Source organism: Papaver somniferum, chromosome 3, assembly GCF_003573695.1.
Source record: "Papaver somniferum cultivar HN1 chromosome 3, ASM357369v1, whole genome shotgun sequence".
NCBI classification, from domain to species: Eukaryota; Viridiplantae; Streptophyta; class Magnoliopsida; order Ranunculales; family Papaveraceae; genus Papaver; species Papaver somniferum.
The window spans coordinates 148,686,935-148,710,003 of NC_039360.1; the positions used below are offsets into that span (position 1 = coordinate 148,686,935).

General features: G+C 37.4%; 1 protein-coding gene and 1 long non-coding RNA gene across 2 annotated transcripts; both read right to left on the reverse strand.

The window, feature by feature from the left end:
* Positions 1 to 13,829: 13,829 nt before the first annotated feature.
* Positions 13,830 to 16,621, reverse strand: LOC113360090. Its single transcript, XM_026603637.1, has 5 exons — positions 16,283 to 16,621; positions 15,696 to 16,114; positions 15,446 to 15,609; positions 14,694 to 15,229; positions 13,830 to 14,450 (listed from the first exon to the last, which is right to left on the reverse strand). The coding sequence occupies exons 1-5, from the start codon at positions 16,619 to 16,621 to the stop codon at positions 13,830 to 13,832; spliced, it is 2,079 nt and encodes a 692-aa protein (XP_026459422.1).
* A 191-nt stretch (positions 16,622 to 16,812) lies between these two features.
* LOC113357659 lies at positions 16,813 to 18,746 on the reverse strand. Its single transcript, XR_003363770.1, has 4 exons — positions 18,563 to 18,746; positions 17,914 to 17,987; positions 17,714 to 17,819; positions 16,813 to 17,268 (listed from the first exon to the last, which is right to left on the reverse strand). It is a non-coding gene; the product is annotated as an uncharacterized LOC113357659 (long non-coding RNA).
* Positions 18,747 to 23,069: the final 4,323 nt, after the last annotated feature.

The following is a 23,069-nucleotide window of genomic DNA, read 5'->3' on the forward strand; positions in this document are numbered from 1 at the left end:
ATACAACTGTTAACTTTAAATGGTGACTGGATATGTTTTTTAATGTTATCCATCAGATGTCTATGTATATGAACCGGCCAGTTGGTTTTTTCATTCTATCCAATGTTTCAAAGTAGTGAGCAAAATTGCTCTTGGTAAGCATGCTTCCGTTCGCTTGGGTAAAAAAACAACAGTGATGCACAGGTACATCCCAAACAACACTACCAAGTTCTCAGCATTTCTTTCAATCTCCCTTTGCAACTTTGGTTTTTCTTTCATTACACGCAAGATTTGTTTCTCCACATCTAGTTTTCCCAACTTAGTTGGATCCTTAAGAGTTATTCGGGTTATCAGTGGACCATATGTCCTCTCAACTTTAGATTTGGTAGTTTTTCCTTCTCCAGGTTCTGATGCCACCATATCTAATCCGAAAATTAAAAACAAATCTTCTGGCATACTCTTTACTTCCACTAGCTTTTTCTTCTTGACAGTTTTGAAAACAAAACATTCTTCCCTGAATTATCATGGTAGAACTGTCTCACAATCTTATAGATTGAGTCTGGATTCTTGTACCCCACATCTCTATTTTTCTCCTCTTTCTTTTCAGACTTTTCTCCTCTTTTTTTTCAGCTTTCTTGTGAGCAAAGATGTCTACAACAGGCTAAAAGGGGCTTTCCTTTTTCTTCTCTAACTGAAACTCAGTGAACCAGACTTTATCATGATTCTCCTTTCTTACTTCTCCATCATTCTCAAAGTTCTTGTTCACAAAATCATTGATTGCATGGAAACTTGACCTATAAGGTTTGTTTTTATCTACGAAAATAGACAAATGAGAATAAGAAAAGAGAAGCATAATACATATTACTCATACAAATATGCTGGTGTTCAAAACATGTATACTCCTACGGAAACATCTTTAAAACACACACAACATGCCATGAATCACTGCAATAACATGTTTGTGTACAAGTATTGTCACGCCCTGATTTTATATACTTTTTTTTTTTTGCACCCTAGTGGGGAAACAAGGAAAGTAATCGAATTTGATATTAACAAATGCTCACCTAAAGTCTCATATGCTTTGGTGGGTACAGATTCTACAACTATTCTTAATTTGAAACATACGAACACTAATCTTATTCACTAGATTTGCTATCCACTAAGGAGATGATTGTGACTAAAGCATACTTGATAGGTAATCCGAGGAGCCGACACTTGATCAATGTACAACACTTCAGTGGGTATATTTCATATAACTTACTACTTAATTTTACAACAGAACTCCTATTCACAAGTTGCTAGATCTATATATGATACAAAAAGATGACGCATCAGCAGTAGTTAACATCGCCTCAAAAAACGGATGCAACAAGAAACGGGAATCTAAAATGTACACCAGATAACTACTAGAGTGACCTCAGTCAATCCACACGTAGTATTCTCCTTCCTTTTCTTCGCCTTCAACTACGGTACCTTCACCTGACACTAAAAGTAAAAATAATGAGTACAGACTAGTGGGATTTTATACATCAAAAAATCACGCGTGTCCTATCAAGCAAGATGAGCACAATTTAACTAGAAGAGCAAATATAATAAATCAGAAAGGAGAACAACAATGGAAACATGTTAAGACCAAAAGAACAGGGAAACACAATCCATCCTCATGAAGAACCCACCCAAGCCATGAGTCTGGTATTATAGAAACACAAATTAACAATCAAGTGAGGTATGCGTACGACTCGATCTCCCTAATAAAATAGTATATATATAACATTGAAACGGATGAATTACCACCCTACTAAATAATATCGGAACGGATGAGTTACCGCCCTTCTATATTAGTAAACAGAATTGAATAATATCTAAACGGATGAATTACCATCCTACTAACTAATATAGCTAAGAGATGAGTTACCGCCCTACTCAACTTACCAAAGAGCTGTTGGGAAAAACAGACACTCCTCACAGGATAACCAACCAACGCATACCACACAACACTCATCAATAAGAAAACCACACAACACTCATCAATAAGAAAGACAGACTTGCGCAACACATATCCACCTAGTAATGCAGAAGTGAAAGTAACCACAAAAAAAATAAGCTCTTGAACAAATGACACACTTAACAGACTAGAAATTCTGTCTAAATTCCCACCTCGTTTCAGTAAAGCAATCTTACATCTTCCATCCCCCTTCTTGAAACCCCAGCCCTTTAATCCTATATAGAAGCCATATTAAAAGGAAAGTAAGTAATGGCAGTTGAATTGCTCTTAAGCACAACTACTGTTTCAACTAAAATTTCCTGTCTAAATGTCAATTTTCAATTCATTATACCATCCTGAGGCCTTCTATCGAAATACCCCAACTATACATATTCAATTACAAACTAATCCGAAACCTATGAGAGTCGAAATGATGGCATATGAAACTCATATGGAAGCTGGACAACAGTTAATGGAAGATGCAACACTTCCAATTTACTTACCGAAACCAAACAAATAAACTCAATCAGAAATGTCTAGAAAATTGGCTTAATGCCTATGGCAGTTGTAGTTGCAGGAAATCCTACACTACACCCCTCATACGATTTCATTATTACTCAACTCATTTTTAGATTTACACTCTTAATTTTATCGATCAATCTTTAAATGTTCTTACAAGAAAAGATAAAGGAATCAAGAATGACCTCTGCTTTAGACTTTCTCTCTCCTGTTTACTTGTTTCTTACTCAAAAAGATCTCTCTCCTCTTTCTTTATAACTTGAACGACTATTTATAGGGAAATACATAATGGATGACAGCTAATCTGTCCTTTATTTTCGGATATGGCTTGTGACATTCTCGCAATCTTACAAATGTTAATCTCGCAAACTCTCTAATTTTCGCAGGATCATCACATATTTCTCATGATTTTAGCTGACGTCGTTTATTATATCATTCCTGAAATTGTTCTGCGACGCTGTTGTGTTGTGTTGTTGATAATTTCGCTGAAATATTGTCGTTGCGAGATTCTGATCCTACATCTTGCCTCTTCTCATATCTTCTCTGCAAAGTAGAGAATGATGTGAGAAACGCCGCAGCTGTTCATCTCTTCATATTCTGCATTTATCACACGTAATCTTTCTTCCATCTGTTTCTTGACACGTCTTCTGTAACCGCCGCTGCTTTTCAACCGCTCACGTCTTTTCGTCTTAATGGTGTTTATTTCTTCGAGTAAAAAATCTCCTTTATATACTCCTTTTACTCTTCTTTCCACTTTCTTTTTACTTTCTCTTCTCTTTTTATTTTCTCATCTCTGCAACTCTGTTATTCTTCTGCAAGTTCTGCTACTGTAATTTTTTCCCCTTCAATCTTCTTATTCTTCATTCATTCCCATATTCTATATTCAAATATGCCTCCAAGTGGTCATAGACATGAGCAGAATTTAAAAGATGTCCAAAAAGATCTTGCTGAAAAGGTTTCACATCTCTACCATTCCTGGTGAAATGCCAATCAATTCTTTCTGTCAAACTTTTCTCTGATCAGTATTGTGATGATCAATCAATCATAATTTCGCTAGGTCAGATTCTCGCAGGTCTCCCATTCCTCTTTATGACCCAGATATTCCTATTCTATGAAATTCTCGCTCACTCGGGATTTTCGCGAGCTATCTTCCAACTGAGTGGGGACTGCATCCGTCTGATGCTAGAGTTCGCTAACCGTGGTGCTGGTAAAGGATCTCTATACTCCAAAGAACTTAGGGATCCTAAATTCGCAGACCTAGAGATAATTGCTGTGAGAAATACACAGTAGCGAGTTTCTTTGAGAACTATGAACTGATCTCCATGAAGAAAGAGAATACTCGCTGGGGTATTCGCTTAAAAAGGAAAGATAACATTGATGAAGCTAAAATTCTCATGCAAGATATTGACTGGCATTCTGGTAAAAACACAACTCCTCGCCAATCCAAAGATGATAAATGGTGTGTTTTTCCTTTAATGCTAAAAGGACCTTACATTGCTGGGTCAAATGTTCTTCCTGCGAATCTCGCTGCTTATCAACCTTGGGCTTTCTCTTGGCCCGAGAAGGAAAAAGAGGTATGTTTCTTCCCGTTTAGCTCACTTTATGTTTCTTTATTTGTCTTTATATTTTGTTCGCTAACTCTTGCGACATTCTGCGGATCCAAAAACTGAAAGATAGTTATAACAGGACTGGGAAAGCTAGTACTTTGTTAGCTCTTCGCTCATACACAGATGAGGTAAGAAATCTTCTCTGATGATTTTAAACAGTATACTGTTGCTTCCATTTCTTATTTCTATCTGTGTGTGAAGATTATTGCTGAAATAGAAGAACCTGCTGATGTTGCGAAGACTGGTGATAAAGGCAAAGGTGCTCTTCGGATAGAAAAATCAACTGCTCCTCCTTCAAAGAAAAGGAAAGTCCGTTCTTCTTCTCCTTCAAATATTCCTCCTCATGAAAATTCCGAAAGTGACAAGGATGATGAGGACAATGATGATCTTGCCGCAAGTGAAAATTTTCCACCTGAATCTTCTATGGCTAAGCTCTCTGGCCTATTTTCTGATTCTCTGCAAGGAATGGGAGATAACCAATTCGCTAATACCTGCAAAGCTCTCTCTACAATTTGTGATGTCCCTTTGCTGGATGGTGATAGTTCTCTTCGTGGAATTTCTAGATCTGTTACTCCCGACTTCTTGCATTCCCTCAATAGTCTGGTATACTTTTATCCTTTTATTTCTTCATTGTCATAACTCAAAATTTCTTTCTATATTAATATTTTTATATTTTCTCGCAGGCTGGAAAAGCTTCTTTCGCTGTTGCCTCAGATCTAGAGAGGAGACGCGAAAATCTTGAAAAGAAGAATCTTCAATTTCGCACAAAGAATGAAGAATTGGAAGCTGAAGTTAAAGGTCTTCGCGAGAAAAATAGACAACTAGAAATTGATTCTTCTTCGTATAAGAACAAAATCTCTAGTCTTCAGCAAGCTAATAATCAGCTTTATGGTATGTTACTTTTCTCTTTTCCCTTCATTCATTCATCCTGTTGTTTTATCTTATTTAAATGATCCTTTTTGCAGACATTTATGGTCTTTCTGATGAAGCTACCCTTCTTCGTTCATTTCCTAATGCCTTGGATAATGATACCCTTCTTGAGCGTCTTAACAATTCCTTAAATAGTTTCTCAAATGATAGAATTTCATCTCTTTCTCTAAATGAGCTTAGATCTAAATTTCGCCTCTTAGAAATTGACCATAGATCTAGTTTAGGCTTAGCCAACCGATTTAAGCGTCTCTTCTTGATTCTAAAGAGAAAACCAATGAGTTAAGAACCAAAATTAGCGGTCTCATAGATGATAAGGATCGCATCTCTGATCAAGGTGCTAAGGCTTTGGCGAAATTCCAAGAGACTCTTCTTGAAGTTCAACTTGAACGAGATGAAGCTACCGCAAGAACATCGAACTCTGCGAAAGGGAAAATCAAATTCGTTCTCGTCTTCTTATAAGTAATGAGGATGAATTTGTTTGGGCTGCGAAAATCTTAGATGATGCCAGAAAAGATTTAGGTGTAAATGTTAGTCTCCAAGTTGAGCATACACCTTGATTAGAGATATGATTTCTGACAGAGAAGGTTACTAACTGCTCTTCTTTACTAATTTTGCTTCTTATGAATTTTCATCAAGTTAATAATTGATTGTCTTTTGCTCGCAGATTCTGAAAGTAGATATCGTGAAAAGATTGAGGAACTCGAAGCTGAAAAGGAGGAACTCGCAAAGAATCTTTCTTCTCGCAACGACAAGTATTCTAGATTAAAGAATCAAATCAAGATCACTGTTGCGAATTTTAAGAATGATGCTATGCATTTTCGCAATCAAACTATCCAAATGGTTTGTGACGATCATAATATCCCTCATTCTGATTATCCTTGTCTCTTGGAAGAGATCCCACAGAATACTCCCAGTCTGATTATTTCTGATAGCGAAGCTGATGATGAAGAATCTGATGGTGATGAAGGTTCTGATGGTGATGAAGATTCTGACGCAGACGAAGAAGGGAACAAGTCTGATGAAGATAATGAAGGATCAACTAAGAAGTAGTCTTTGTTTCTTTCTTTGATTCTTGTAATACTTGTACATTTATTCCTTCTTTCTGTATATTTGTGTTTCTTTCATTTTGACCTGCATTCATTAAAACAATTCTTCCTTGCAATACAGTTAATCAATATAATCATTAATTTTTGAATCTTTGTGTAAATCTATCATATGGAGACAAATAACATTTTCTAATTTCATTCATTCCCATACTTGCCTCTGTTATTTGTATCCAAATGAGAGATTTATAAATTTTCTTATTTTATGCCTCAATTTCGCAGTTAATTATGTATAATTTCGCAATCTTATGCGAAGTGAATTTTGATTCTTTTCAAAATCTCATTCCTGTGTGGTCTTATTTTGCCTTCCTAATTAAAGGTCTTATTATGCCACCTCTTGTCATTGCGACAAAATCGCAGGACGTCCTTGCACTTTCATGCAAAAACCCATTGATCTTGCCTTAACTTTTTCTTTTGTATTGTGGCCTCTTCAGGAATGTTGCGACAATATGACAGGCCTAAATATTCTTGCGAAAATAAAGCCCCATGACATTGCCGTCTTGCGACGAAATCGCAGGACGTCTTCGCACTTTCATGCGAAAACCCATTGATCTCGTCTTATCTTTTTCTTTTGTATTATTGCCTCTTCAGGATTGTTGCACAAATATGACAAGCCTTAATACCCTTGCGAATAAAAAGCCTCATGACATTTGCGTCTTAAGACACTTATCAGCTCCCTAATGGAGGGTGCCGCCCTTATCTCCCCCTGGTTGCCCCTTCAAGGAGGCGTACTTCTACCATACAAGGTTAGCTCCTCCCATCCAGTCTTAACAACAACCAGTTGTTTTCGCAGCCTCTTATCCCTTTTACCTATAGGGCTTATGGTTACGAGACTGCACCCTAAGTGGGGTTTTCTTCAGGCCGAGTGCAGTATAAGCCAAGACTTGTCAAGAATGGAAAGTACGCTTCAAACGTCCCTGGCACTCTTGACTCAACCGTGTACCTCGGCGCCTTGATCAGATCTGCACTCCTTGGGAGAGTCCTTATTACCTTAGTCGCCCAACCTAAGTCATATGCTTAAGCTGAGAATCCAAGGTGCCTCTCCCGGATGGGCTTTATTGACCCCAAATCTCCATGACTCAGGTTCCGGTGGCGGTGTAGCCTTTCCCTGAGCCATGCAACAGGTACCCCCTTATATGACGTACTTTAGGTCTTACATTTGCCTCTTGCGAAATTGTATTCGCGAACTAGGGTGTACGCCATAAAGGTTCCCCTTTCTCTTTTGTCATTTTTCTCTGATTGTCTTCTGTAAAATTCATTATCTCTGCGAGAGTCTCGCACATCATCATATTGTATTTGATTTCGCAATCTCAATTTTGTCATTCAATAAATGTTTTTGAGAATTTTACTTATTGCGAGAGTGTCGCAACAACTTAATCATTCATACATTTCTTTTTTTTATTACCTTTGCCATCCTCTGCTTCTTTATTATTTTCTGCTACTGCTTCCTTGGTAGTGGTATGTTCATCATTTTTATTCTGAGCTAGCATTAGTTTCGCAACATCTTTCTCTTTTCTTTCGATTGCATCCACCATCAACCTCTCACTTCTTGTGTATCTTTGATTTTGTGTCGCCATTTTCCTTCTTGTTTGCTCTTCCTTCGCAAGATTCTATCTCAGTTTCGTAACACCTCTTTCCTTCAACCCAATCTCCCTTTATGATTCCTACACCACTGGGGTGAGGGAATTTGATGCACTGGTGGAAAGTTGAAGCTACACCTAGAATCCCATGTAGCCAAGGTCGACCAATTAACGCATTGTAGGGTGATTCTACATCAACGACACAGAATAAGATTTCAGAAGATATTCCCTTCAATGGAATTCGCATAGTAACCTCCCCTTTAGGCTTGTTAGCAGTACCATTAAAACCATATATCTTATATGTTGATGGTATAAGATCATCATCTCTTCCTCCCATAGTTTTATAAGTATGATAAAATAAGATGTTCACAGAGCTTCCAGTATCGATTAGAATTCTATTAATTGCCCATGAATCTTCAGCTTCATCATCCTCATCTTCTTTCGGTTTTGGATTAATTTCTAATTTTACTACCAATGGATTATCATGCACCTCTTCTCCTTCGGGAATTTCTTCTGCGGTAAAAGAAATGATCTGTTTCTGCCATTCCTCTAGTGGCGAGATTTTCGCAATATTCATAATTTCTCTTCCATCATTATCTCTTGCGAACACTCTACTAAAACATTGTCATGAAAATCTTCAATTGTCTTGAATGTACGATAGAGTGACAGAATAGATTTTTGCTTTTGCACCAACTTCTATGAAGAATTTCCTTCTTTTTCATCGTGTTACTTTGTGATGCTCTGGTGGTGGTGGAATGGTTGAGATTGGGTGCCCTACCAAAAAGTGGTTTAGTTTTCCTTGATCTATCATTCTCAAAATAATTTTTTTACATTTCTGCAATCATTTGTTGTATGTCCATGAAAATGATGATAAGAACAAAACTCATGGCTTCTGTGGTTTGGAGGTGGTTCCGTTCCCATGTTCCATGGTGTTGGTATATTCTCCATCAAAATTATAGCTTCCCATATTTTCTCCACACTTGCATTTAGAGGTGGCATCTTGATTTCTTCCCATACTACCTTGTGACCTCCTTGTCCTCTATTATATTTTGTCTTTGACCTCCATAAGTTTCTTGTGGTTGATCGAGTCTTTGAATCTTGTTATTTCCACCACGATTGTAGAAATTTCTTTCTCTTTCATACTCCTCTTGATCTCGGCTTCCCATAGCCACCAGTTTCTGTTGATTGTTACCCGTCACCTTCTCTTGTTGTACTTGCGAAGTATTCGCTACTGTGTTTATTAGCTTGGGTAATAAGCTTGCATTCGCTGTTTGTGAGTTGGTGTTCGCAACTGGATATGATTCCATTTCATTTTGCCTTTCCTCTAGAGCAATGTATTCTTCTTGAAGTTCTCGCAATTCAGTCATTGTGATCGTATTCTTGACTCTGAAAATTTGGACATACAATAGGTTTGTTGCAAACATAGCATTGATAAATGATAATATAAGATATCTCTCATCTACACGGCCAGCCATTTCGCTACACATAGTTCTCCATCTTTTAGTCAGGTGTTTCAAACTTTCGCCAATCCTTGTTTTAATCCAAACACATCTTCTATACCAGGTCGCGAAGAATTATTACTTATATATGCCCCAGAATGTAGTCTGCAAATGATTGAAGGATGTTATTGTATTCTTTGGTAGACCTTCAAACCATTTTAACGCCTCTCCTGTTAAGCTGGATGCGAAATATTTGCACAATACACATCATGATTTTCCCATTGCAACATGCACCTCACATAGGCTTTAATGTGTTGAATTGCACAAGTTGTTCCATCAAAAATGCTGGTTAATGCGGGCAAATTGCATTTCGGTGGTATTCCTCCTAATTGTACTTCCCTTGTAAATGGAGTTTTCGCAGCTTCTTCTATGCTTCATCCAATTGTCTTCTGCCTACTTCTCCTCTATTATTTAGCATTCCTCTCATTTCTTCTAATTCTTTCAAGATTTGTTTATTTACACCTGAATTTGATCCATTGGTCTTTTTAATTTCGCCTCTCTTCTTCTGCGTTCATGTCTTTCTTCTCTCGCGAAATTTTGCATTTCTTCTTCATTATCTCATCTCGTCTTCTTCTGCGAGTTTTCTTCATCTCTATCTTGAATTCGCAATGATTATGTCTCATTTTCCCCTCATGATTTTGTTCATTTCTTATTAATTCCATTCGTGCTTTCAGCCATCCTTTATTCTATCGTACTCTTCATTGATATTACCGTTATTCCGGTTTTGTGTACGTCTTTCTCGATTGTCGTGATTGTTCTGGCGAATTGTCTCCTGAAGCTCTTGTTCTTCCATTTCCGCTCTCAATCTTTCACGTTCGCAATTAAACGTGCTTGTTCAGCATAATGTCTTTCAATTTCTTCTTCAATCGTCTGTTGATTTCTTTGAGTTTCTCTTTCATGTAAAATTCTTCTTCCTTCCTCTCGATTTCCTTCGCCATCTTGGTCATTTCGTCCCTGACGTTGTCCGTTCTCTTGATTTCTACCATTTTGCCATCATCAAAAGTTTCATTTTGTGGAACGTAACGATCATCAGCTCTTTCTCTATTTTCGCGATATTCTTCATTAGGATTTGATATTTCTTCTTGAATATTGTTTCCAGCATTGATTGTGGGTGAGTTTCGCCTCATTTCTCTTCTAGTCGATCTTGAATATGATTTTGTAATGCTTCTCGATCTTCTACTCTGTAGTCTCATATTTTTCATCCTCAATTCGTGATTTTGCCTTGTTAGATTTGCACGTTCTTCTGCCCCAGCTCTTCTTTCTTCATGTATTCTTCGTCTCAACATTTCTAACGCTCCAATTTCTTCATCTCCATGAGTTATTCCTTTATCTGCTTCTTGATTTCTCTCTGCCTGTCTATAGTTTCTGGTTTGTTGCTCTTCTTCTACTTCTTCTGCCGAATTTGATTGCTAAGTGTGTATACTCACCCTATCATAATCTGTATTCCTCCCTTGTACTAGTGATTGTTGAATTGGTGGTTGAATTTGATTTTCTCCATTATTTCTCATTCTAGTAGATTCTCCCATTTCACTTCTTTCTCTTCCAGCAATTCTCTTGCTTCTTCTAACAGTGGTTGGTTGTTCTGATGTATTTCTTCTCCTAGCCATTTCTTCAATGTTAACGAATTGCAAGAAATTATGTAAAATTCTTAATCAATCACTCCAAATCTTTACAAATCTCAATATTAATCTTCAATTTTTTTCTAGAATAATCTTCGATGCGTCCCTGTTTCTAGCGTCATTATGTAGTTGCAGGAAATCCTACACTACACCCCTCAAATGATTTCATTATTACTCAACTCATTTTTACACTCTTAATTTTATTGATCAATCATTGAATGTTCTTACAAGAAAAGATAAAGGAATCAAGAATGACCTCTGCTTTAGACTTTCTCTCTCCTATTTACTTGTTTCTTACTCAAAAAGATCTCTCTCCTCTTTCTTTACAACTTGAACGACTATTTATAGGGAAATACATAATGGATGACAGCTAATCTGTCCTTTATTTTCGGATATGGCTTGCGACATTCTCGCAATCTTACAAATGTTAATCTCGCAAACTCTCTAATTTTCGCAGGATCATCACATCTTTCTCATGATTTTAGCTGACGTCGTTTATTATATCATTCCTGAAATTGTACTGCGACGCTGTTGTGTTGTGTTGTTGATAATTTCGCTGAAATATTGTCGTTGCGAGATTCTGATCCTACAGCAGTATACTCCCAATTTTGTGAACAACAAAAATGATGCGTCTATCATTTAATTAAAAAAACGCTTAATTGAGAACGACCTAAGCTACAGTTTTAAAACTAAATCCTCATAATCAAAGTAGCTAAAAGCTACAACCCTTGTCTCTATTGCATGTGATTCTATCTAACCTGTTCCTAGATTTAACCAAAAATTTATCTCTTTTACTTTGAATTCTAAATTTTCATGACAAGATAAAAATTGAAGACCTAAAACTAAAACTCACCTCAATTCAGATTTAGTTTCACCGTCCTCGTAAGCAGCTTTTCACTCTAGTCAAACATGATTCATCCATACACAATTCTAACTCCACGATCCACCTTTAAGAACAAAACGAGCTATTTTTTCCCTTTCTATCTAATCTAGGTTGAGAGAGCAGAACTAATAATCTTCTTTCTTTCCCCTCATCCCTTCTTTTATTACCCCGTTGTTTTTGCTCATTCTGTTCCTATTTTGTCCATGAACCATATCTATAGGTATTACCTTCTACAAAGAGACACCAAGACCCAACACATTCTAACCCTTATTTTTTTATTATTAAAAATATTAAATAGAATGAGCCATATCCAGCACGCGACCAGACCTATCTGATTAACAGTCGTCCACGAAATCACTACAACCGTACCTTAAGTTAAGAGTTCTGGATATTGGGCTCGCATATCTGACTCAATCTCCCACGTGGCTTCTTCAATGTTGTGGTGAATCCAACGTACTTTCACCAATGGTATCACCTTGTTCCTCAAAATCTTATCTTTATGATCCAAAATTTCCAATTGTCCCTCTTGATATGAAATATCATCTTTTAGTTGCAAGGACTGCCAGTCTATCACATGAGAGGAGTCATACTCGTAACCCCGAAGCATAGACACATGAAATACATCATGAACTTTCCCCATAGATGTAGGTAGTGCAAGCCTATAAGCCACTTCACCGACTCTGTCAACTATCTGAAATGTTCCTATAAACCTTGGTGCTAGTTTTCCTTTCAACCCGAACCTGATAATACCTTTTCTTGGCGATACCCGTAACAATACATGTTGCACAACTTCAAACTGTAGCGGACGTCGACCATGGTCTGCTTAGCGTTTTTGCCTACATAGAGCTGTGCGAAGACGTTTTTTTAATAATTTTAATATTCTATGTAGTCTCAACCACGATAGTCGGTCCAGTTAACAAATTCTCGCAAACCTCTGCCCAACAAATAGGCGATCTACACGGACGACCATACAAAGCTTCGAATGGTGCCATACCAATGCTGGCTTGGTAACTATTGTTATAAGCGAATTCAACCAATGACAAATGCGTTATCCAGTTACCTTGAAAGTCTAGTACGCAAGCCCTGGGCATATCTTCTAGTATCTGAATTACCCGTTTTGATTGTCCATCTGATTGAGGATGAAATGCCGAGATAAGAGTAATGCTAGTTCCAAAAGCCTTTTGTAAACTCATCCAAAACTGAGATGTAAACTGAGCACCCCTATCTGATACTATGGACAGCGGAACACCGTGTAATCGAACAATACCCGAAATGTACAATTGCGCTAGTCTATGAACTGAATAACTCGTCTTAGCTGGTAGAAAATGAGCTGACTTGGTTAATCTATCCACCACCACCCATATAGAATCCATATCATCACTAGTTCTTGGTAACCCGCTAACAAAATCCATGGTTATATGTTCCCATTTCCAACCTGGTATTGGTAAAGGTTGTAGAAGACCTGATGGTTGTTGATGTTCCGCTTTTACTTGTTGACATATAAAACACTTCCTCACCAAACTCGCGATGTGCTTCTTCATTCCCAGCCACCAGAAATTCCTACGAAGATCTCTGTACATCTTAGTACTGCCTGGATGAATGGTTTAATACGATCGATGAGCTTCATTCAAAATTTCCTTTCCCAATTCCGCATTTGTATCCCTTAGTATCCATAACCGGTTCCTAACCCGGAGACTATTATCAGGATGAAATTTCCAGTCTTTATTCTCCTTGTCGTTAGCCATGTTTATATACTTAGTAAACTCCCGGCTTCTAACTTGAGCTTCGGCTATCCTCTCAACCAGAGAAGATTGCATCGTCATCTGAGCCAAATAACCCTTCCAATTCTCATTATCTCCCGAATTCCGCAGTGTATACCCAGTGACCATATCTAACAATTGCCATTCTCTGATCATCAAATGAGCCATGATTCCCTCCTTCTTACGACTAAGGGCATCAGCAACCACATTCGCTTTACCCGGATGATAAAGCAATGTATAGTCGTAATCATTTAAGTATTATGTCCAACGTCTTTGTCTCATATTCAATTCTTTTTGAGAGAACAAATATTTCAAACTCTTGTGATCTGAATATATTAGAAACTTTTCACCGTACAAGTAATGCCTTCAAACCTTCAAAGCAAAAATAATTGCAGCCAACTCCAGATCATGGGTTGGATAGTTTTTCTCTTGAGTTTTCAGCTTCCGAGAAGCATAAGCAATGACCTGTCCATTTTGCATCAACACACAACCAAGTCCAACACTTGATGCATCAGTATACATAACATACGTTTCCCCTGGTGTCCGAACTGTTAACACTGACGATGTAGTTAGGCGAGTTTTTAATTCTTGAAAAGCAGATTCACATGTATCAGTCCACTCAAACTTAACCCACTTTTGTTTTAACTGAGTCAGTGGTGAAGCAATATTAGAAAAACTCTCCACAAAACGACGATAATAACCTGCGAGTCCCAAGAAACTTCGAATTTCTGTAACTGTTTTTGGTCGATGCCAATTTAAAACACTGTCCACCTTAGATGGATCTACTGATATTCCTTCACTTGAAATAACATGCCCAAGAAATTTCACTTCGCTCAACCAAAATTCACACTTACTGAACTTTGCATAAAGGTGATGTTCACGCAAGGTTTCAAGAACGTTTTCTAAAAGTGTTTCATGATCTTCCCATGTCTTGGAGTAAACCAATATGTCATCGATAAAAACTATTACGAACTGATCCAAATACTTCTAGAAAATTTTGTGCATCAAATCCATAAAAGCAGTCGGCGCATTAGTTAAACCAAACGGCATAACAAGGTACTCATAATGCCCTAACCTAGTTCTAAAAGCTGTTTTGGGAATATCCTCTTCCTTGATTCGTAACTGATGATAAGCCTACCTAAGATCTATCTTCGAGAAGAACTTGGCATCTTTCAGTTGATCAAATAAATCCTTTATCCTGGGAAGTGGGTACTTGTTCTTAATAATAACCTGATTCAGCTTCCTATAGTCAACACATAATCTGAACGACTTGTCCTTCTTCTTGACAAACAAAAATGGAGCACCCCAAGGTGAAAAATTGGGTCTGATAAATCCTACACTGGTTAATTCAACTATTTGAGCTTTCAACTCTCTCATTTCAATTGGGGCCATTCGATAAGGAGAAAACGAAATAGGAGAAGTACCTAGGAGTAAATCAATAGAGAAATCTATATCACTTTTCGGTGGTAACCCTGGCCGAGTATCTGGAAACACGTCTCTATAATCTCGGACAACAGGTATTGTGTCAACTGACACAGAACATTCTGCAACACAAGCTAATAACCTCATTCCACTTAAACCACCAGTCTTTTTCAGTTTCTGAAACTGACTTTGGGGCTTAATGGAACCAACAAAGGTAAATGGTGATTTACCCGACATACAAAAATTAACAGACTTTGCAAAGCAATCCACACTTGCATGATGTTTGGCTAACCAATCCATACCAAGTATAACATCAAAACCTTGCATATCTAGAACTACCAAATCTGCGATCAATTCTTGGTTATCAATCATCATCACACAAGATTTGCAAACTTGAAAAGGAAATGTTTTACTCCCTAAAGGTGAATATAATGACAAGTTCTTACCAATATCTATCACATCTAACTCTAATTTCTTCATAATGCCAGAGTTAACGAAGGATAGTGTAGATCCGGGGTCGAACAATACTTGGACTAAGTGATAAAATAAAGATATTTTACCTTCCACTACTTGATCAGTTGCGGAACTATCCCCATGCATCACAGCATACATTACGTCACCTTCTTGTAAAACTTGTTGTGTAGGGGTGTCTTCTTGAACCACTGAATAAACCATTCCTTGATGTGAGGATGAGTTTGCAAGTTGAAATTTCGGACAGTCCTTCCTGTAGTGTCCAATTTCTTTACAATAATAACACACAACTTGATTGAGATTTATCGGACCTTGAGGACGCACTTGTTGAAGACGAACAAATCTCCCTTGGGGTCCATTTGCCAAGGTTGCCCAAATGGCCTGAAGAAAGTTTGACTTGCCATGGATGTCATTTGTCGCTTCGATGAATCCTGCTTTGCCTGAAACTGTCCAGGCATCAGCTTCGTCTTCCTTTCTTGTTCTGTAATTCGGTTTTCATCTTCTCTTTCAATGCTAAAACCTCGACTTAATGCCTCCTGAAAGGTCTTGATTTGAAAACCTGCAAGTTGTCTACTGATTTGAGGCTTTAAGGCGCGTATAAATTTTCTAGCATTTACTTCATCATTAGACGTTATTTCAGGAGCATAACGTGATAAACCCCTATACTTATTCACAAATTCAGCCAGAGACATCTCTCCTTGTTCTATATCCATAAACTCAGATCGCTTCCGGTCTCTCGACACATCCGTAACGAACTCCTGAAAAAACAGTTCCTTTAATCTGTTCCAGGTGATTGGTTCGGTTTCAGCAAGCTCAGCTGACTCTCGCCAGTCACATGCCGCCCCTTGTAATTTAAAAGTTGCTACATTTACCCAATCAAAAGTGGTACCCCCAACTCACTTTAATATACGTTCTGCATTCCGTACCCAATTCTCTACGATATCACAATCTGGTGGTGTCCCGGAGAACTCATGTGGTGTAAGCTTAAGAAACCTTGTCAATAAGTCATTGTCATGTCCATGACCACTCACTTGTAAGGTATTCGCATGAGGAACATGTTCTGTCTCATGTGGGTTCTGAGGTGCCACCGGTAGAACTGGATGCGTTTCTATCCCTTGCCAACCCTGCCTAGAGCATATAGTTCTAATCTCATCATTCATCTCCCCTATATTCCTGGAAAGTTCTACCATACGTCTTGTATCAGTCTCTTTAGCGGAAGCATCTTCGTTTCTCATGCCTGTACTTGAAATACCATTACCTACCATTTTCTGTCTCAAACAAAAACATATATGCTCTTAAAATCTAGAGTTAAACTTGACATATAACAGATAACAAAGCTGTTAAACTGTAACTTATATTTACAGTCCATGTAAGATCTACTAATGGGCTCTGATACCAAACCGTCACGCCCTGATTTTATATACATTTTTTTTTTGCACCCTAGTGGAGAAACAAGGAAAGTAATCAAATTTGATATTAACAAATGCTCACCTAAAGTCTCATATGCTTTGGTGGATACAGATTCTACAATTATTCTTAATTTGAAACATACGAACACTAATCTTATTCACTAGATTTGCTATCCACTAAGGAGATGATAGTGATTAAAGCATACTTGATAGGTAATCTGAGGAGCCGACACTTGATCAATGTACAACACTTCAGTGGGTATATTTCATATAACTTACTACTTAATTTTACAACAGAACTCCTATTCACAAGTTGCTAGATCTGTATATGATACAAAAAGATGGCGCATCAGCAGTAGTAAACATCACCTCAAAAAACGGATGCAACAAGAAACGGGAATCTAAAATGTACACCAGCTAACTACTAGAGTGACCTCAATCAATCCACACGTAGTATTCTCCTTCCTTTTCTTTGCCTTCAACTACGGTACCTTCACTTGACACTAAAAGTAAAAATAATGAGTACAGACTAGTGGGATTTATACATCAAAAAAATCACGCGTGTCCTATCAAGCAAGATGAACACAATTTAACTTGAAGAGCAAATATAATAAATCAGAAAGGTGAACAACAATGGAAACATGTTAAGACCCAAAGAACAGGGAAACACAATCCATCCTCATGAAGAACCCACCCAAGCCATGAGTCTGGTATTATCGAAACACAAATTAACAATCAAGTGAGGTATGCGTACCACTGGATCTCCCTATTAAAATAGTATATATAACATTGAAACGAATGAATTATCGCTCTACTAAGTAATATCGGAACGGATGAGTTACCGCCCTTCTATATTAGTAAACAGAATTAAATAATATCTAAACGGATGAATTATCGCCCTACTAAGTAATATAGCTAACGGATGAGTTACCGCCCTACTCAACTTACCAAAGAGTTGTTGGGAAAAACATACACTCCTCGCAGGATAACCAACCAACGTATACCACACAACACCCATCAATAAGAAAGACAGACTTGCACAACACATATCCACCTAGTAATACAGAAGTGAAAGTAACCAGAAAAAAAAATAAGCTCTTGAACAAATGACACACTTAAGAGACTAGAAATTCTGTCTAAATTCCCACCTCGTTTCCGTAAAGAAATCTTACATCTTCCAGCCCGCTTCTTGAAACCCCAGCCCTTTAATCCTATATAGAAGCTATATTAAAAGGAAAGTAAGTAATGGCATTTGAATGGCTCTTAAGCACAGCTACTGTTTCAGCTAAATTTTTCTGTCTAAATGTCAATTTTCAATTCCTTATACCATCCTGAGGCCTTCTATCGAAATACCCCCACTGTACGGAATTAATTACAAACTAATCCGAAACCTATGAGAGTCGAAATGATAGCATATGAAACTCATATGGAAGCTGGACAACAGTTACTGGAAGATGCGGCACTTCCAATTTACTTACTGAAACGAAACAAATAAACTCAATCAAAAATGTCTAGAAAATCGGCTTAATGCCTATGGCAGTACACTCCCAATTTTGTGAACAACAAAAATGATGCGTCTATCATTTAATTAAAAAAAACGCTTAATTGAGAACGACCTAAGCTATAGTTTTAAAACTAAATCCTCATAATCAAAGTAGCTAAAAGCTACAGCCCTTGTCTCTATTGCATGTGATTCCATCTAATCTTTTCCTAGATTTAACCAAAAATTCATCTTTTTTACTTTGAATTCTAAATTTTCATGACGATAAAAATTGAAGACCTAAAACTAAAACTCACCTCAATTCAGATTTAGTTTCACCTTCCTCGTAAGCTGCTTTTCACTCTAGTCAAACATGATTCATCCTTACACAGTTCTAACTCCAAGATCTACCTTTAAGAAGAAAACGTGCTATTTTTTTTCCCTTTCTATCTAATCTAGGTTGAGAGAGCAGAACTAATAATCTTCTTTCTTTCTCCTTATCCCTTCTTTTATTACTCGGTTGTTTTAACTCATTTTATTCCTATTTTGTCGCTGAACCATATCTACAGTTGTTACCTTCTACAAAGAGACACCAAGACCCAACACATTCTAACCCTTATTTTTTATTATTAAAAATATTAAATAGAAAAAACCCTAACCAGCACGACCAGACCTATCTGATTAACAGTCACGACACTAAAATTGTGATGGCTAAGCTAATTTTCATACAACCTAAATAATACTAGCAAATTTATATGTATACAATATATTATTTATTCATTTATTTTCGGTCCTCACAAGTATGTACACACCAACAACATATATCATAAAAGCTACTCCAAAACACATACAACGGGCCATGAATCTCTGCAACAACATGCTTGTGTACAAGTATGTACACACCAACAACAGATCTCGTAAAAGCTACTTTAAAAAACACACAACGTGCCATGAATCACTGCAACAACATGCTTGTGTACAAGTATGTGTTAGAGCATAGCTCGGTCAACCTTGCATGCGTTGCTATCTCAAGCATGTTTGTCAATGTTAGTGATCAAAACTATAAGTCTTGATTTCTATCCTACATAGCTAAGTCTCGGACTAGGATAGAAAACTGTAGTTGAGCTCAAGGACTTCATGGCGATTCATCATACAACGACGAAGATCTATACAAGGAACCGTGGAACTTCATCAACAAAAAGGTATGTGGAGACTTGAATTATCTATCACTCAAAAATCTATCTCTTCTATCTCCTACTTCTTATGAGACAAAAGTCGTATGTTATATAGAATAGATCATACACATTTGACATTTCGAGCTGAGCATTCATTGCTTATCTTTTATCTCGAAATCATGTGTTGGTAAAGCGTTTCGCTTTGATCAAGTTTATCTTCACCTAGTGACGAAAGTCATGAAAAGTTTCAATCACTTTGAGAATTGCTCCGACGTGAATCGGTCTGTGAATAACGGCTACATAGCGTCCTCTGAGAATGTCTCAATGATTGAAATGAGAGTTTAGATTACATAACCATGTATTCCTTGAACCGAAGTTTTCGAACTTTGTTGATCAAGAGATATCGAGAGGATTGTGGAATTGGTTTGCCAAGTCCGCGAACTGTCGGAAGTTCTCGACCGAGAATTTCTGCTGGGATTTTCCAAAACTCGTTTGTGTGCTAAGTCCACGAACTCAGTCCGCGAACTGGCGGAAGTTCTCTTTCCGATAATTTCTGCTGAGTTTGGAAAACTCAACCGATTAACTTAAGTCCGCGAACTTGTGTGTGAACTTAAGAGGTTATGATCTAAAGATGTGCTCTGAACATGAAACATTAAATTACTAAGGAATGCTTTATGCAAACCGTGGCTGTAATGTTCATGAGCCGATTCAATCGAATCGAATCATCTTTGTTTCAATTATGTCTTGTGTAGTTACATAAGATCTCATAGCAATTGAACAACTCTTTAACTAGTTCATTTGAGTCAATTGAACTAGTTATGGTGAAGAAGAACAAGGTTAATATGAAATGCTAATATGGTTAACCTTTTGGGTTACTATGTTGAACCAACATACACGTACACGTTTGGGCATGGTTTTCACGAACCCAGTAAACGTCTACCCAAGTGTGTGTGACAAGCTAAGTTTTCGATCTAACAGTTGAGTAATTAAGTTTTAATTGATATTGATTGATCCTTGGACATTGGTCTTTGGTACCGTCCAAGTATTCCTTGTGTTTGATTAGGACTCGCTGATTTCTATTAGCTTGACTAATATCAAAAACAAGAGAGAGATATTAACTCCTTGAGATATTTTTATCTATAGTGAGTCTGACTGTCTAGTCTAGCAAAGTATTTCGGAGTTAGTCCATACAGATTGCTAATCGAAATATTGGTTGGTGTTGTTAGACCCCCGCTTTTTCAATTGGTATCAGAGCGGGCAAACACGTTTAAGACCTAACAAGTCCGTGTTTGTAGCGATCCGACTCTACGGACAGAGGTGCTATCTCTATTAATGTACCACCAGTCCTCGATGGCTCAAACTATCTATGGTGGAAAGTTGTTATGCGCATTTTTTTCAGTCGCGTGATTTCCAATCATGGATATGTGTTGTGAATGGCTATGAGACTCCCGTTGTTATGGAAAGAGATGTTATTGTACCAAAAGATTTATGTATGTACAATACTGCCGAGTTAGTTGCTGCAAGGCAAAACTCCGACGGGTTGAACGCCATCCTACATGCTTTTTCCCCAAATCTTAGACATCATGTGGTCTCATGAACTACGTCTAAAGAAGCTTGGGATACTTTAGAAAGCGTATTTGAAGGTAACCCCAGTGAAAAGGAAGCTAGGCTTCAAAACCTTAATTCCGAATGGGAAGACCTGTCTATGGCAGAAGAAGATTCCTTCGACGATTTTTATCACAAACTGTCTGAAATTGTTAATGCATCATGTGCATTGGGTAGGACTAGGGCTGCGCAAAACCGAACCAGAACCGAAAACCGGAACCGAAGATTTTAAACCGAACCGAAACCATATTGTTATGGTTTATTAATGGTTGTCAGTTTCAGATAACCAAAAGTATTGGTTTCGGTTTAGGTTTTATCTCAAAACCGAACCAAAAACCAATTGGTTAACCGATTAATAGTGACCATAGCAGAATGAATCTTTTCACACTGATGAATTGTAGTTAATGAATGGTTAGGACTCTTAGGAGGATTATTCGAGTTAAAGCCTTTTGCTATCATTTTAGTTGCTCGTCATTTATGCCTCTGATATGTTGCCAGTAAACTTTTCTGCCGCTTGTAGTGTTGGGTGTACTGTTTGTGTAAACTGTAAAGCACTGGCACATTATTGTTTATAAATCATTCGGTTAACCAAAAATCATATGGTTTTTAACAAAACCGAGTAGAAACCGAAACCAATGAAACCGAATATGCTATATGGTTTCATTGGTTTTCATTATTGAAAAACCGAGTACTTTGGTTTCGGTTTAGGTTTTGCCAAAAACCGATAAAAACCGAACCATGTGCAGCCCTAGGTAGGACAATCCCTGAAAAGGAAACTGTGATGAAAATCCTTCAATCGCTGCCATCCAGATACGAATCTAAAAGACATGCCATCGTTGAAGGAAATAACCTTAATACTATTTCACGGAACACACTGGTCGGAAAAATTAGAATTTTCGATCGCGAATATATGGGAAGAGACGAGCATCATTTGCTTGGCAACCGTGTCACCTCTCATGATCATAAATCTTGTCATCCAAAATTGACGAAAGAGAAAAGTGAGAATTGCTTTATTTCTACGTTGTCTTTGTTTATACAAAAACTTAAGAAGATCCTCAGACGTAGTAAAATAAAGTCTCAAAAGGAAACTTCGTTAGTCAATATAAAGGATAAGAATACCAAGAAGAGCCTTACTAATGAAACTGGTCTTATGTGTGTTCAAGTCTCTTCAAAAAATCCTGAAACGGAGATAAGAGAGATAACTAAAGCATGGATGAATACTCTTGATTACTATCATGAGGAAATCTATGATTGCTCTCTCAGTCTTTTTGCTAAAAATCATTCTCATGATTCCTTCGTGACATGTCCGCCTGTGTTGGATCAGCAAACCTCTCCTGAATTTGTGTTGAACTCCATGAGTTTATCGGAAAAGAGTCTACCAAATCACTCCTTTCATTTGAGTTCACCTCAGGATTATCTTAGCACGTCAAATCAAAAACAGTCCTTCATGGCTAACCGTAGTATGCTGAAAACAAAAAAGAAGTCTACCTTTCATCAAAACGTGTTTTCATAAACGGTGCATAATTTGCAAAGATCTGCAATCAAGTTTTCTAAAACTCTGATCACAATGGATAAGCAGAAACCTAGTGAAATTGGTGGTTTCACTCTTTGCAAAGATTATCCCAGTCCAATCTTGGATTGAAGGCCTTATGCTCAGTAATCTTGTTGAAAAAATGATTATTGTGTTCTCTTCCTCTTATACAAAATCATAATATACAAGGGGACTGTAACATATTCTTTTGTGTGTGTGTTTTCAGGTCTTGTTCGAGAACAACTTCATTTTTTTTGATAACCAACTTCTGTTATGATTTGGTAAAAAGGGTGTTTCTGGGAATTCTATACCTGTATTCCTTTTAAATGGCTCTACCTCTTCAGCACTCTCATTTCATCCTCTCTATCATGTCCTCCTCTAGTCTTTCAAATAAAGAAAGTGATACATAGATAGTTTTATTTCCCTTAAAGAAGATTCGTTTCGATTCTTCTGACAATGAGATGTGCTATGACAAACATGTCTCTTCTTCTGATGAGAACCTTTCTGTCTCTC